General features: G+C 39.3%; 1 protein-coding gene across 4 annotated transcripts; it reads left to right on the forward strand.

The window, feature by feature from the left end:
• Window positions 1-7525: 7525 nt before the first annotated feature.
• Window positions 7526-13371, forward strand: zc3h14 (zinc finger CCCH-type containing 14). 4 transcript variants are annotated; one of them, XM_028604943.1, is made up of 17 exons: window positions 7526-7681; window positions 8070-8112; window positions 8219-8333; window positions 8506-8546; window positions 8690-8864; window positions 9441-9759; window positions 9863-10026; window positions 10589-10689; window positions 10792-10950; window positions 11099-11176; window positions 11287-11443; window positions 11595-11800; window positions 12059-12197; window positions 12296-12435; window positions 12618-12700; window positions 12856-12962; window positions 13153-13371. In XM_028604943.1, the coding sequence occupies exons 1-17, from the start codon at window positions 7646-7648 to the stop codon at window positions 13157-13159; spliced, it is 2070 nt and encodes a 689-aa protein (XP_028460744.1). In that variant the 5' UTR covers window positions 7526-7645; the 3' UTR covers window positions 13160-13371. The 4 variants fall into 4 exon arrangements, with proteins under 4 accessions (XP_028460744.1, XP_028460746.1, XP_028460745.1 ...); XM_028604945.1 differs by having other exon boundaries at window positions 12621-12700; XM_028604944.1 differs by having other exon boundaries at window positions 9866-10026.
• Window positions 13372-13399: the final 28 nt, after the last annotated feature.

Genomic DNA, 13399 nt, shown 5'->3' on the forward strand with positions numbered 1-13399 from the left:
TGGGGGTACGAGGGCAATGAAGGTGCTGAAAGGCAGGCTTAAGAGAGACAGAAAAGTTGTATCTAAAGTTCTTTTTTTGGTTTTACCCTCCTGCTCTTATAACCAGCTGCCCTTTGTGGAATGGAAAATTATTATATAGAAAAAATGTAACAAGAAAGCATTACATTAAGGTTTTAACACATTAACATTGTACTCAAAACAGTACCAAAAAAATCATTACAAAGATGTGAATCCCCATATTCCTCCTCCTACCAACAGAGAGACATAGCAGGAAGAGGTTAATGCTGGTGCCGGTGTGGAGCTGTGTAGATGATGGTCCTAGATAGATGAGTTGAGAGGACAAGTCACAGTTCAAACCTGGAGGCCATGAGCACAAAATTAAAAAATAAATTAAAACTTGTTTGAATCTGTGGGATTCCAGATCAGTTTAAATCCATCTGTCAGGCATTAGACAGTGAAAAGTGCAGACCAATAGTAAATGTTTTTCAGATTAAGGTAATTGCTGAATTGATTTGTCTTGTCATCACAACCATGTGTCAAACATCCAGCCATTACAGCCTTTGGGTCACTTCACAGAGCACTCTCACCCTTTCCTTCCTATTTTGGCATGTAGAGCTTGACATAAAACATGTAGAAAAGGTAGTTATCAGACAGGACTTTAGAGTTTGAGATAATTATGAGGAGGGAAAAATAGCTCAATATCTAGTAGTTGATAACAGTATGCACATGATGCTAGAACACGTTATTTTTTTTAAGATTATTTTTTTGGGCATTTTAGGATGTTATTTATATAGGACAGCTAAGGGCGGCAGGTCGGAGTCAAACCCACGGCACCTGCGTCAAGGAGTAAACCTCTATATGCAGGCGCCTGCTCTACCAGGTGAGCTACCAAGGCACCAGAAGACATTTAAATACATGGAAGAATACTAGTAGTAACCGCTTCTTGCTCAGTGGTTTTGGAAGTTTAAGGAAATGTCTCTGTATATGCACACTGAGTCACTTACAGTAAGACTTTTCACACCCACAACCCAGCATGACTATTTACTGTTGTAGGGAAAAGTCCATGTGGGTGTAAGTGTAATACATGTAATAAATGTAAGTGGATCTCCAAAGTGATTTATTATTCAGAGTGTTACAGGTCAGAATGATCAGATGACAACATTTTGTCTTATCTCTATAAACAGATATCTGCATATAAATGTAGACACATTTTCTAAATCGTTGTGAGACAATAACCGATGGGTTCCGAGATTGCATTTCGGCCAATACGTTCCGCCTCTTTTGCTCTCCACACGGACTGTTAACCTGCATGTAACCAAAGCACACTCAAATGTGATTGGTCAATAATACTCGGACTGCAAACAGACTACAAACGCAAACCAAAACGCTTCCAATACCAAAATCTTGTCCCCTCAGAAGTTGCTAAACCCATTGATTGAAAAACTGTAGTAGTAGTAGTAATAATGAATATTTTTCTAAAGCAGAAACAGAACCAAGAATCATCAGACCCCATACCCTTAACCATGAACAGAAAAATAACCATTTATCTTTGCAGCTTAATAATGTCTTCTAATATATTCAAAAGCAACATGTTAATTATTATGCGATTTTCACTGAATATTAAATCTCAACATTCATAGAGGAGATTAGTCTTATCAACATCAGTGATAAACTAGCTCTGCAGGGGATCTCATTGTAAAATTTCTCCCTCCTTTGGTCCTTTGATGAAAAGCACCGCTCGGCATCCCGCTAATACTCTAATTAAAGCCAAACAGCCACACAGCTGGGTCCATCACATTATCACACCACATCCACCACAATGGCTCTCCCTTATTCTGTCTTTGTAAGAAGATTATTAGTTAAAATAGCCTGAACGTGATGTGCTTCATAAAGTAGGAGGGTGAGAGAAAGACTTTGTTCAAGAAGGTCAAAGAAAACCTGGGGCTTAATGTTGACTGAAAAAAACACAGTTCTTTAAAAAGCAATGTTGATAACTACACTTGATGATGATGATATTGGAATATATCTCCTGAAGTGTTATTTGAGACTGAGTAATATATTAGGAACCTCAGGACCAAATGTCCGGCCCTTAGACAAATAAAAAGTATTATTGAAAGCTACAAAGAAAAATCTTTGCAAACAAAGAGCCTCCACATATGTTGTCTATTCAAATGGGAAAATGCACTTTTTAAAGCCAACCAGCTGCAAATGCAATCAGTGGAGGTTGTTACATGACTCGGTGAAGCGTGCCAAGATGTGAAGGTTTTTAACAGACTTCAGCTGAGAAGTGTGTTGAGTAACTGTAAACTAAACATGTCATTGCCATTGTTTCAAACCAACATATTCTCACCGAATGCACCAAGAAACTGTGCAGAAGTCAGGCTTGTAGTGTCCAGACTCAGGTTAAAACATGTCCCAGAGGGAAAAGCATGTGGAAAGTTAATACACCTTTAATGTTGTAACATCAGGGGACCCTTGATTTTTCCACACATCAAGGCCAGAAAGGATCTTGTACTTTGGCTATGTCTTTGACCTACTGCATTGTGTGCTGCTGTCATTAACCAACATGACACTTCATTATTAAAGGATTCAGAGTAAATGATGGCCTAACTGTATGCATCTTTAGTTTGCAGGAGCAGCCAGCAGAAGAAAAACAACTGAACGAGTGGATGATATGTAAAGATGTGGTTTCCTGTCAGTTCTCATTAACACTTGTAGCCTACTTAAAATTACCAGAATTTTCACGCCATGTTTTTCCACATAAACATAACAGATGCACCTGATGGTTTCATTTTTCACGAGACTTGATTTTGGTTAGGACTATAACTACTGCATTTATATTTGTCAGTGTCCATGATGTTTACTTTCTGTGTCATTGTGCTCCAAGACATTACATTTTAAATCTTCCATCCATTTTTTATTGATTTTAAATTCTATGTAAGCCTAATTACATGGGGCTGTTGCATGGTAACTTTTCTTTTCTAACAGCCTTCTGTCAGATGTACTTTTCATTGGTTATAAATGCGTGCTTGCATATTTCTCTGCACATAAAAGTGTTGATCCCTTAAACACTATCTCTTTAAAAATGGTGGTGTAACATTTTTATTGGGCTCGCAGCATCAACACAAGCTAAGCAATAAAATGAAAACCACAGATTTTTGTGTGTGGAAAAAATTGTAAAACCAAAAGACGACATTTGCTACTTGATTACTGAGAACCTCTGTACACATCCAGTTAGCTCAAATGTTAAAGGAATAGTTGGGAAATGTGCTTATTCGCTTTCTTGCTGAGAGTTAGCTAGGAGCTAGTTAGCTTAGCTTAAAATAAAGACTGGTTACAGGTTTAAACAGCTAGCCTGGCTCTTTAATTTTTTTCTTTAACTTAAATTTTTGTACAGATTAAAAAAGGATATAACATGGAAATTAACGAGATTTAGAGGTGTTTGCTTGAAAGAGTTCATTATCGTTGGACAGAGCCAATAGCTGTTTCCCCATGTTTCCAGTCTTTATGCTAAGCTAGGGCAGCTTCATATTAAGCATACAAACATCAGTATTTTACCATAAAACAAAAGAGCAAATGCATGTATTTCCCAAAATGCTGAACTATTCAGTTAAATATGTGTTTAAGAATCAGTTAAATAATACAGCGTTTAATTTATGTCCTCATATGATCCCAAAAATCCTCTGCAGTTAGATCATAATGATAGTATAAAAGATTTGTTTGTTCTGAAGAACCAGCTCATGCTCAGCTCAGATCAGCTTTTGAAGAAGCTATCAAAATATTCCCAGTCTGTGTGGGTGGATGTTGTGTGTAAAGAAAATAGAAAGAAAGTTCATAAAGAGGAAACAAAAACATCCAGTCCCCACAAATGATGCTGCTCTCTTGATGGCCAATTAATACTAAATGTGAGCGTGAGAGTAATATGTGAGTTCACATATTACATACTGCAGTGCAGAGTTCAAATTCTTTGGAGTGGAGTTTACTATGTAGACCCCTTTCCAGGTTGTATAATTCTCTAAATATGCTGTTAAGCCCTTGACCTGCACTCCCACACACCACAAAGATAGATATTTGAAAATGTTGCCAGCTGTGTAACCCTGACTCATCCAGACTCTGCAGTGACCCACCAAATCTCTCCTACGAACTTCCAGCAGGTTTGGCAACCGTGATTAAACCAGCTGTAAATCTTTATGGGCCTTCACTTCCTTGCCAAACTAATGAGTAAAAGCTTCGCCGCTCAAATGTCGCTCTTTAGCATGTGTTTGTATAGTCAAATGTTGTCCTCAGTCAACCTCTCTTTTGACATAATGCACAAAGATTTTCAAGAAAAAATAGATCATATTATCATGTATTTACATGTAACTGATTGCATGGTTTGTTTGTCTTTTGCAGCAAACTGATAATTCCACTGGAACTTTTCTGACACCACCTCTGTCTCACAAGCTAAGTGTTTGTGGGCAATACTGAGCAGCTGTTCCACAGTGTGACTCTGCATGCTTACAAGTCTTCCTCTGTGTGTGTGTGTGTGTGTGTGTGTGTGTGTGTGTGTGTGTGTGTGTGTGTGTGTGTGTGTGTGTGTGTGTGTGTGTGTGTGTGTGTGTGTGTGCAATATGAAAATGTGATTGTGTGCCAACACCCAGCTGCAGCAGCTTCATTCATACAGGTGTCATCTTGTCCAGGAAAGCCTGTATTAGGTTTCTGGACATTGTCAGAGCAGGTGCAATGAATTATCTTCCTGTGCACGTCTTTGTTGAAGGCTTTTCTTTCTGTAATCTACCTTTCCATCCTTTGTTTTCCCTCTTTCCAGCCTCAAGGCAGGATCTTGACTTATCCAAACTGCAACATGACACTAAAAGAGTATTACTTTCCTTAATGGTGAAGAGGTTTCAGAAGGAGGAGAGAGTTGGCTTCACTGTGTGTCTGGGTCAGGAAGATGGTGGCAGAACTGTTGTCATCACAGCACATGCAGTTCAAGAATTCACAGAAGTTTATCAGCTGATTTACAACTGAAGTCTTTTCATTTATGACAACATTTCAAAGAAAAGGGAAGTAGGATTACCACAGTGCAGTGTGTAGGAGTGGATGCCAGCCGCAGGATAGCAGATTTGTGGTCACATACATACAGTACAGATGGTGACTGAATGCAATTGCAGTTGGAATTAACATAAAACTTCTCAGAAGTGTTTTTCAAACTGCAATGCAGTTGGAATTAACATAAAACTTCTCAGAAGTGTTTTTCAAACTGCACTCTAGTATTATGCTTCTGGTATGTTGGCAGCATTTCCAAGCAAATGCAGTATGTGTCACCTGGAATGTCAAAATTATTATATTCAAACAAAAGTGCAGAGAAAAGTTCCTTAAATCTAAAAAAAGAAAAGAAAATTCATTAGAATGCCAGGAGTGACAAAGCATACAAATTAAGAAATGGTCAAATAGCAGGACATCCAGATTAAGTTTACTGTCGGTTGTAGCACCATCATCCTGTCTTGCTTTTGCTGTTACATGTACAGTAGATCTTCCAATTGTAAACCGCTTTAACAAATATTCATTAAGTTTATCGCCAAACTACATTCACAACACAGATATACACAATACAAGGACCTGCTCATTAAAGGTCCATCATATCTCTTAAGATCACTAATTAACATGCTGTGTCTTGTTGTTGTTGATTTAATTTGTCCAGAAACAGTCTAGCAGTTCTGTACAGCGTGGGTTGCAAAATACCATCAGTGAGCTGAGACTTAACTAAAGGTCCCGGCACGATGAGAGCAAACATGGCAATTTTACGGTGACGACAAGGTTAAATCTATGAAACTGCTAACAGTCACTGCACATAGCTGCACCTGGCAAGAAATAATTAGCATGGTAAGATCATATAATGCGATGATAAGTACGTTCATATTTCCAAGGCCTATGTAATGATCAATACACAGATAAGGAAACTAGTCTGCTCCTGTTCCTAACAATAAATAGAAACCACAGTACATTGTGGTGTGTCGGACAGATTATTTAAGTGACCATTAGGCTCAAGTATGAGTGCATTACAAGGAGACATGACCTGAAGGTACATCACTTCATGCCGGCATATACCTGTGGGGCCAATAGAAACTTTTGTGTGCATGAATAACCCTATACTTGCAATGGAATTATTGTTGTATTCATTGACTTAGTTTAACTTAAACTTCTGAAGCAATACTGAAAAAAGGTTGACAAAACTTGAGACCAAACTGCATGTGCCACACTCATCGTGGTTCAGTGCAAATGGTAAATTCTCTTAAAATACTGTTGTAAAACTCAGTTTGTTGGAGCATAAGTGTACTTCACCACATTTAAAAAAAAAACATTCTGTATTAGTAATGGTACTCATGTATGTATCTATGGGAATGTTAAGAGAGGTCAGTGTCAGTTCTTATATAACTGAGGCCCAACATCATTGTGAAAAAAGACAAAGTTGTTTCTACACATTAAACAGTTTCTGCATCAGCATTGAATAACACAGACAGTGTGAACAAAGCAGACAGAGAGACGGAGCAGATAGCTGAGAGTGTGTTAGGCGCTCGTCTAGACAGCGAGCAAGATCCTTCCCGTCATTGTTGTTTGGCATTGAGGGGCTGCAAAACAGGAAATAATATCTGAGGGAAAACATACAGCTATAGACATTCAAAAGTCAAAGACACATGCTGTAAAATACACCATTTTAATGTTATTTTAAATGAAAATAAAATAAAATTCTTACACTTACATACGTGTTTCATACAAAGCATATAGATTTTCTTTTCTTCACTATAACTTGCAACACAAATGTATTGTACTTGCACACCCCAGAATGCCTTTACATGTGGCCCATTAAAAACTGGAGCGATTAAACAAGATGAAGTACAATGTTTAATTGGCAGTTTAACAGAATTAAGACTAAAAGACTGTACTATCTGTTTTTTATACTATGGTTAGTCACTATTTGAATGGTGTGTTCTTAATGGTCTCTTTCGCCATCTTGTGGATGCATTACTCAAGTATGAGGCTTTAATTTTCCTTTCCTTTGCTTTAGCAACAGATTTACAATATTGTAAAACACAGTTGTTATCTGATCTTTCTCACCCCCCACCTCCGCTATTCAACTTCCCTTGATAAAAAAACAGTTACTTATTTTGCATATATCTATTGTATTTTTTTGGATCTTGATACACACACACACACACACACACACACACATATATATATATATATATATATATATATATATATATATATATATATATATATACTTACAGGCGTTTGTGATTTGATTAATTTTTTTATTGATTGCTGCAGCATGTGGCTCTTTAGGACAAAGATGTTGTTTTATATTTTTAGATTGTGTGAATATGATGCCGGATGAAAGCTTATGTCTGTAATGCTGACAGTATGCAGTGGTATGATACTTTCTTTTGCAATATTTCTCTGTTTGAAATATTAATTTACAAGTTAAACCAAGAAAAATAAAAGCGCAGGAAGAAAAGAAAGTCAATATGGGTTTGTCCTTGATTTGTCCCTGTTCGGCTACCTTCTTTAGCCACGTGATTATACGTGACTAACATTTGTCTCTGTTCGTTAGCAGTGAAGCTGATTTTTTTTTTAAACTTATTTACTTGAAAAAACGAGAAGCATGGAGATTGGGACAGAGATAAGCAAGAAAATAAGAGTTAGTAACATTATGGGTTGTATATGAGTGATTTGCTCCGGACCTAAAGCCTGGTTAAGGCTAGAGTAGCATGGACGTTGATAGCTAACATTCGCATGCTAGCGTAATTTCTCATTAATGGTAACACGGTTTTTATTTTTAAAGGCCGAGACATGGTTTGCTAAATCACTTGAGAACGCATCCAGCAGGCAGGTTTCTAGACGTGTTAGCGGCTGGGAAAATTGTAATAATACTGTAATAATGATACATTGCGCTACTTAGTCGGTTGTTTGGTATCTGTAATTTTGCATTTCAATGGTATTGTGTAACGTTAGCCAGTATGCTCTCCATCATTTGTTTAGCTAGATAACATTAATATAATCTGTATTGTACTTTTGGTCTGTTTCAGGCTGCTATCAAAGGCAAGCTTCAGGAGCTCGGTGCATATATTGGTACGTAAATGAAACGCATATTATAGTCGGGGATTTTATACTCTAATCACACAGTAACGCTAGCTACATGCTGTAACGTATGGGTTTCCTGTTTTTGCCGATTTAGATGAAGAGCTTCCCGACTATATTATGGTGATGGTAGCAAACAAGAAAACCTCCCAACAAATGGCTGACGATCTCTCCCTTTTCCTTGGAAACAACACTAGCAAATTCACAGCATGGTACGAGGAAAACCGACAAATCAGCGTATATTTTCTGTTTAATTCAAATTGTATACTGTTGTTTGTCTTGTATCATACAAAAGAAACATGCACTCTCTACCCATACAACTTTGCAATTATTCTCTTTCTATATCTGTTTTAGCCATAACATGGGTTTGTTTATTGATTTTAGGCTACAGGGTGTCCTTGAGAAGTTAAGAACGGTTGCAGTCGGTAAGTCAGACTATGTTGAATGCATTTCAGATTTTCTGCACTTTTTAACTAGCTGAAGGGATAATTCACTGCACACAGCCTGTAGTTTTAGTATCAGACAAGCTCATGTTTTCTTTCTCCACTTGCCTACATGGTTGTTACAGAGCCTGCATCCCTCAGTGGACATCAGCTCCAGTCTGACAGTGGTACTTTTGCTGGGAAGAGCCGCTCATCTCTAAGTGAGGACAGCAGAGCAGAGGAGATGAAGATGCTGACAGTTTCCAGCTCACGCTCTGATAGGACTGAAGCACGCGTCTCCAGTTCCGCTCATGAAAGCAGGTGCTCAATGCAAAGCTAGAATTGTTTTCGTTCTCATATGCTGATGTTAGGGTTGGGCATTGTGTGGATTTTAACAACTCTGATTCCAATTCCGATTCTTCCTTTTGATTCCGGATCTTATCGATTCTCGATTCCGATTCTTTGAGGGGTGGAGTTGAAACAGGTCACATGCCTATTTTCACAAATAAGAGTTAAATAAAAGTTAAATAAAAGTTTTATTTTGATTCAATGGTGGTTTGCAGTTTTACATTTTCAATGTAAAATAAAGCCACACTAGAGCACTGCCTACTGTGCTCCATGGCTGCAACACAACAAGCACCTGGCCGCTATGGAAACCAAAACTTGTGCATACTAAATGGGGAAGCGATGATCGGATTTGAAACCAAATCCTCTAAACAATTCCAATAAAGAAACGATTCTACTGGATTCGTAATTTTTGAACCGATTCCAAGTAGGAATCTGTTCTCGATGCCCAATCCTAGCTGACATTCACTGTTTACAGTTCATTGTCTTAAACAGCACACATGACAGACGCTGCGAATGTACAAACACTTGTATATATCTGCTTGTTATCAGGAGAGGCAGCTTGGAGAAGAGTTCCTCTCGACTTACCTCCACCGTTAAGCCCCTCATGGAGCCACTCCCCTTAGAGGCCGTTATTGATATCAAACCAGAGATGGACGATGACCTCATCGCTGAGGATCCTGTAGAAATAGGCACCAACCATGGTCGAACACGCGCAGCTAGTAGACCCACAGCTGAAATCTACAGACCGGGTCAGAGCAAGTTTACATTAGCAAGCTCTGCAGACATGTGTCGATCCTCCGAAGGATCCTCTCACTCAAGGCAGCAGGACAGCAGAAGCAGCAGAACCTCCAGAACTGGATCCAGTAAGGTACTGTGATCCGATAAGAGCATCCAATCACTTTCCGTTGACAAGTGTTAAGACAGTTGTAGGTATGGATCCATAATATTAATGATCTGCCGTCTTTGTTCAGCAGGAGGAACTGTCCCGGAAGCGTAAGGCGCCGGTAGTGAGTTCAGTGGTGCGAGTGAACCGAGCAGCAGACGAGGACAGCGATGATATGGAAGAGGAAGATGCAGGCTATGGAGGCAGAGGCCTGTCCAGTAGAGTGTCCCTACCCTCCAAACCAGAACGCAAGTCAGTGTTTGCTCCTCATGTCATATTTTGTAATATATGGTATACATTTTTGAGGGCAAGCCAGGATTGTAATTCACTGTTATTAACCAAAATTATGTAACAAATGTGATTTGTCCTAGGTATTTGCATTCAGTTAGAATCCATATTTTACACTGCAGGAGTTCTCATTTAAGACCTTCTCACTGTCTCTAAAAAGTAACTGCACTGACTTATCTTTTTTATGACTTAACATTTATTACATTTTAACAACACAAAACCACATCTTAGAAAACCCAGCAACCCAATCCCTGACCAGCACCCGGCAAAATTAAATAGCTGAAGATTGACTGATTGAAAAAATAAATAAAAGCAAATAAACAGTAATTTTTTTTAAATATATATACAGTAAACCAAAGTGACATTAATAACATGACATAGATGAATGTTTATATAGTGTCCATGTAACGTTTTTTTTTTCTGCTGTGCTATCGCCACCAGCACCGACTTATCTTAAATTATCCGACAGCCGACATTCTTTACTGAGCTCAGCTTTAACTTATTACTGTGGTGTATTATGTTTCAGGCCTACTCTCCCTCCAGCCAAGCAAGCCAACAGAAATCTGATACTGAAGGCCATCTCCGAGGCCCAGGACTCAATCACCAAAACAACAGCCTACCCCACAAGTATGTTAAACAGGTTACCATGAACGTTCTGTCATTTAATTGCAGGTAAGCAGTTGCCGTTCTCACTTTCTTACATTCACCTCTCTCTTTTCCCCCCTCCAGTACCACAGAGGCAGACTGTTCCTGTGGCACCTCGTACTCGTGTGGCCAGCAGTGAAGAGATGACTGCAGCCATCCAGCTGGTCCAGGAGCATCTCCACAGCCTGGCCCCCAGGGTTCAGGCCTACACCTCTGCAGAGCTCCCTCCTTCCAGAACACCTGGTATGTGGAGAGTAGAATTACTACAGCATGGAGTGATGCTTTAAACACCCTGCCATCCAAAAGCCAGAGTCGCAATAAACTAATGTTTAAAAAAAAAAAAGAAGCAGTATTTACTTCCCGGATTACTTAACTAATGTTTTCCTCCCAGCCCCAGCGAGATCTTTAGCTTCACGCCTCCAGTTGGACATAGCAGAGAACAGTGAAAGAGGAGAGCAGAGGGACTATGGTGAGTCTTTTAAAAATAGCAACTAATGATAAATATCGCAAAAGATGCCTAATGGATTGTCTTCAGTGATGCATTACGCTGGGATGTCTGCATTTGTGATGTACCTCTAGGTGTAGAGGTCACTGCAGGCAGTGAGGCAAAGCCATTTGATACCCGCTCCTTCATAGTGAGTCCACCGCAGCTGGGAGAATCTACAGCCAGAAGCCAGCAGCGTCCTCAGGCCAAAGGGGGAGTCCAGTCTGCTTTACCACGCACTGTCCAGGCTAGGTACACACACACACACACACACACACACACACACACACACACACACACACACACACACACACACAATCTCTCTATATAAGTACTCTCATCTCTTTCTAATTGTACATGAACATTTGTCACATTTTCCTTTCTCTTTTCTTTTCTCCACCAGTAAGGAGAAGGGCGACTCTGTCAGTCCCAAGTTCATAGTGACATTAGATGGGGTGCCGAGCCCGCTGGGAAATCTTGCCGACTGTGAAATGGAGCTGGAGGATGTGAGACCGCCCACAAGGGTCACCGAGGCGACCGTCCACGCCAACAGGGAGCCCAAAGTCAGCATCCTTCACAGACTACAGGGAAGACTCACATTACCAGAAGGTGTGGAGTTCTCATCACAATCATTTTTTACTGTAATTTCAGATAATGCTGCAATAACAATAAGTTAGCTTTATTTTGATATCACATTTCAAACACAGTGTGCTTCAGTTAAGGGTTTACATTCTGTCCTTTTTTGTGATTAAAATTTTTTATTTTTTATTTTTATTTTAACAAAACGTAAAACTTGAAACATGAACATACCACCCACCCAGACAAAAAACAAGAAAAAGAATACATATTAACTACAATTTTTGACAGATGATGTGATGGATGTTGAGATGGCGGAAGAGGATGCCGGCCCTTTAAAGAAACAGAAGGTGATGGAGCGCTGCAAGTTCTGGCCGGTCTGTAAAAGTGGAGATGATTGTATGTACCATCACCCTACAACACAGTGCAAGTGAGTATTTCTGTTAATAAACTGAAGAAATAATAATGGAGTTTTTATCGCTCAACACTCACTAATTCATTACTCATGATTTCTGTGTTTTTCTGAAGGACTTTTCCCACGTGCAAGTTTGGGGATAAATGCCTTTTCGTGCATCCCAATTGTAAATACGATGCCAGGTGCACCAAGCCAGACTGTCCCTTTACTCATGTCAGCCGAAGAAGCACAGCTGCTCCTCCGCCCAGGCCAGGTACTCTCTCATTGCATCTGTGATTTTTCTGCACACTGTTCAGCATCTCTCTCTCTGCCTACAAGACAGTTTAGACAAACAAAGCTTAGTAAGAGTGTCTTAACATTACAAAAATACAGCACATGAAGGGGGTGTTAAGATATTTCAGTCTGCACCTCTAACTTGACTCTTTGTGTTTACAGCAGTGCAGCCAGTCCAAACCACTAGTGTGTGCCGCTTCTTTCCAGAGTGCAAGAAGATGGACTGTGCGTTTTATCATCCCAAGGTAACATTTTCTAAAGTGTCTTGATTCTGTATTGGTAATTCCAATGACTGTAGGATTTGGTTAAAGGGGATGTGTTTTTATTTTAAAGTCAGGACATTCTGCACAGGCCCTAAGGTGCAGTCTGACTTCCTCAATTCTGTTCCTCTCATCTACAGCCCTGTCGCTTCGCGGCACAGTGTAAACGAGCTGGGTGTACCTTCTACCACCCGACCACATCTGTGCCTCCGAGACATGCCCTGAAGTGGACAAAAACACAGACCAGGTGAGCAGATTGGGGTAATACTAAATTCCATATGGTTGACATTGTTGATGATAGTATCTCCTGCATAAAATATTTTAACCAATGTATAAGGGAATGTATTTACCCAATAAAACATTTGATTTAAGTAATGTCATCATCTATATCATATTTTTTGCACCTACTATATGATGTCTGTCTTTCTCCTTCACAGCTCATAAAGTCCAGGAACAGGAGTCTGCTGATGGTTAACATGTGAAACTATGGAAGATGTTCTGTATCTGTCGACAGATTTTCATTCTTCTTTTCAGTATTTAACTGTTGTTTCATTTCATTTTAATATATTGTTTGGACTGATTTTTAAGAGTTTTGTATGGAAACAAAAAAAAGGTTTCGCTCATGCTCTCTGAATATTAAAATGCTCCACAATGAACTTTAAACGTATGTCATTTTATTTATCT

Source organism: Perca flavescens, chromosome 18 (genome assembly GCF_004354835.1).
Source record: "Perca flavescens isolate YP-PL-M2 chromosome 18, PFLA_1.0, whole genome shotgun sequence".
In the NCBI taxonomy this organism is placed as follows: Eukaryota; Metazoa; Chordata; class Actinopteri; order Perciformes; family Percidae; genus Perca; species Perca flavescens.

Bases quoted from the DNA above. Each gene is read 5' to 3' on its own strand.
- zc3h14 (XM_028604943.1), top strand. From the start codon at position 7,646: ATGGAGATTGGGACAGAGATAAGCAAGAAAATAAGA. The intron at 8,547-8,689 runs GTAAGTCAGACT...TGGTTGTTACAG, and splicing joins GTTAAGAACGGTTGCAGTCG to AGCCTGCATCCCTCAGTGGA. The intron at 10,690-10,791 runs GTATGTTAAACA...TCCCCCCTCCAG, and splicing joins AACAACAGCCTACCCCACAA to TACCACAGAGGCAGACTGTT.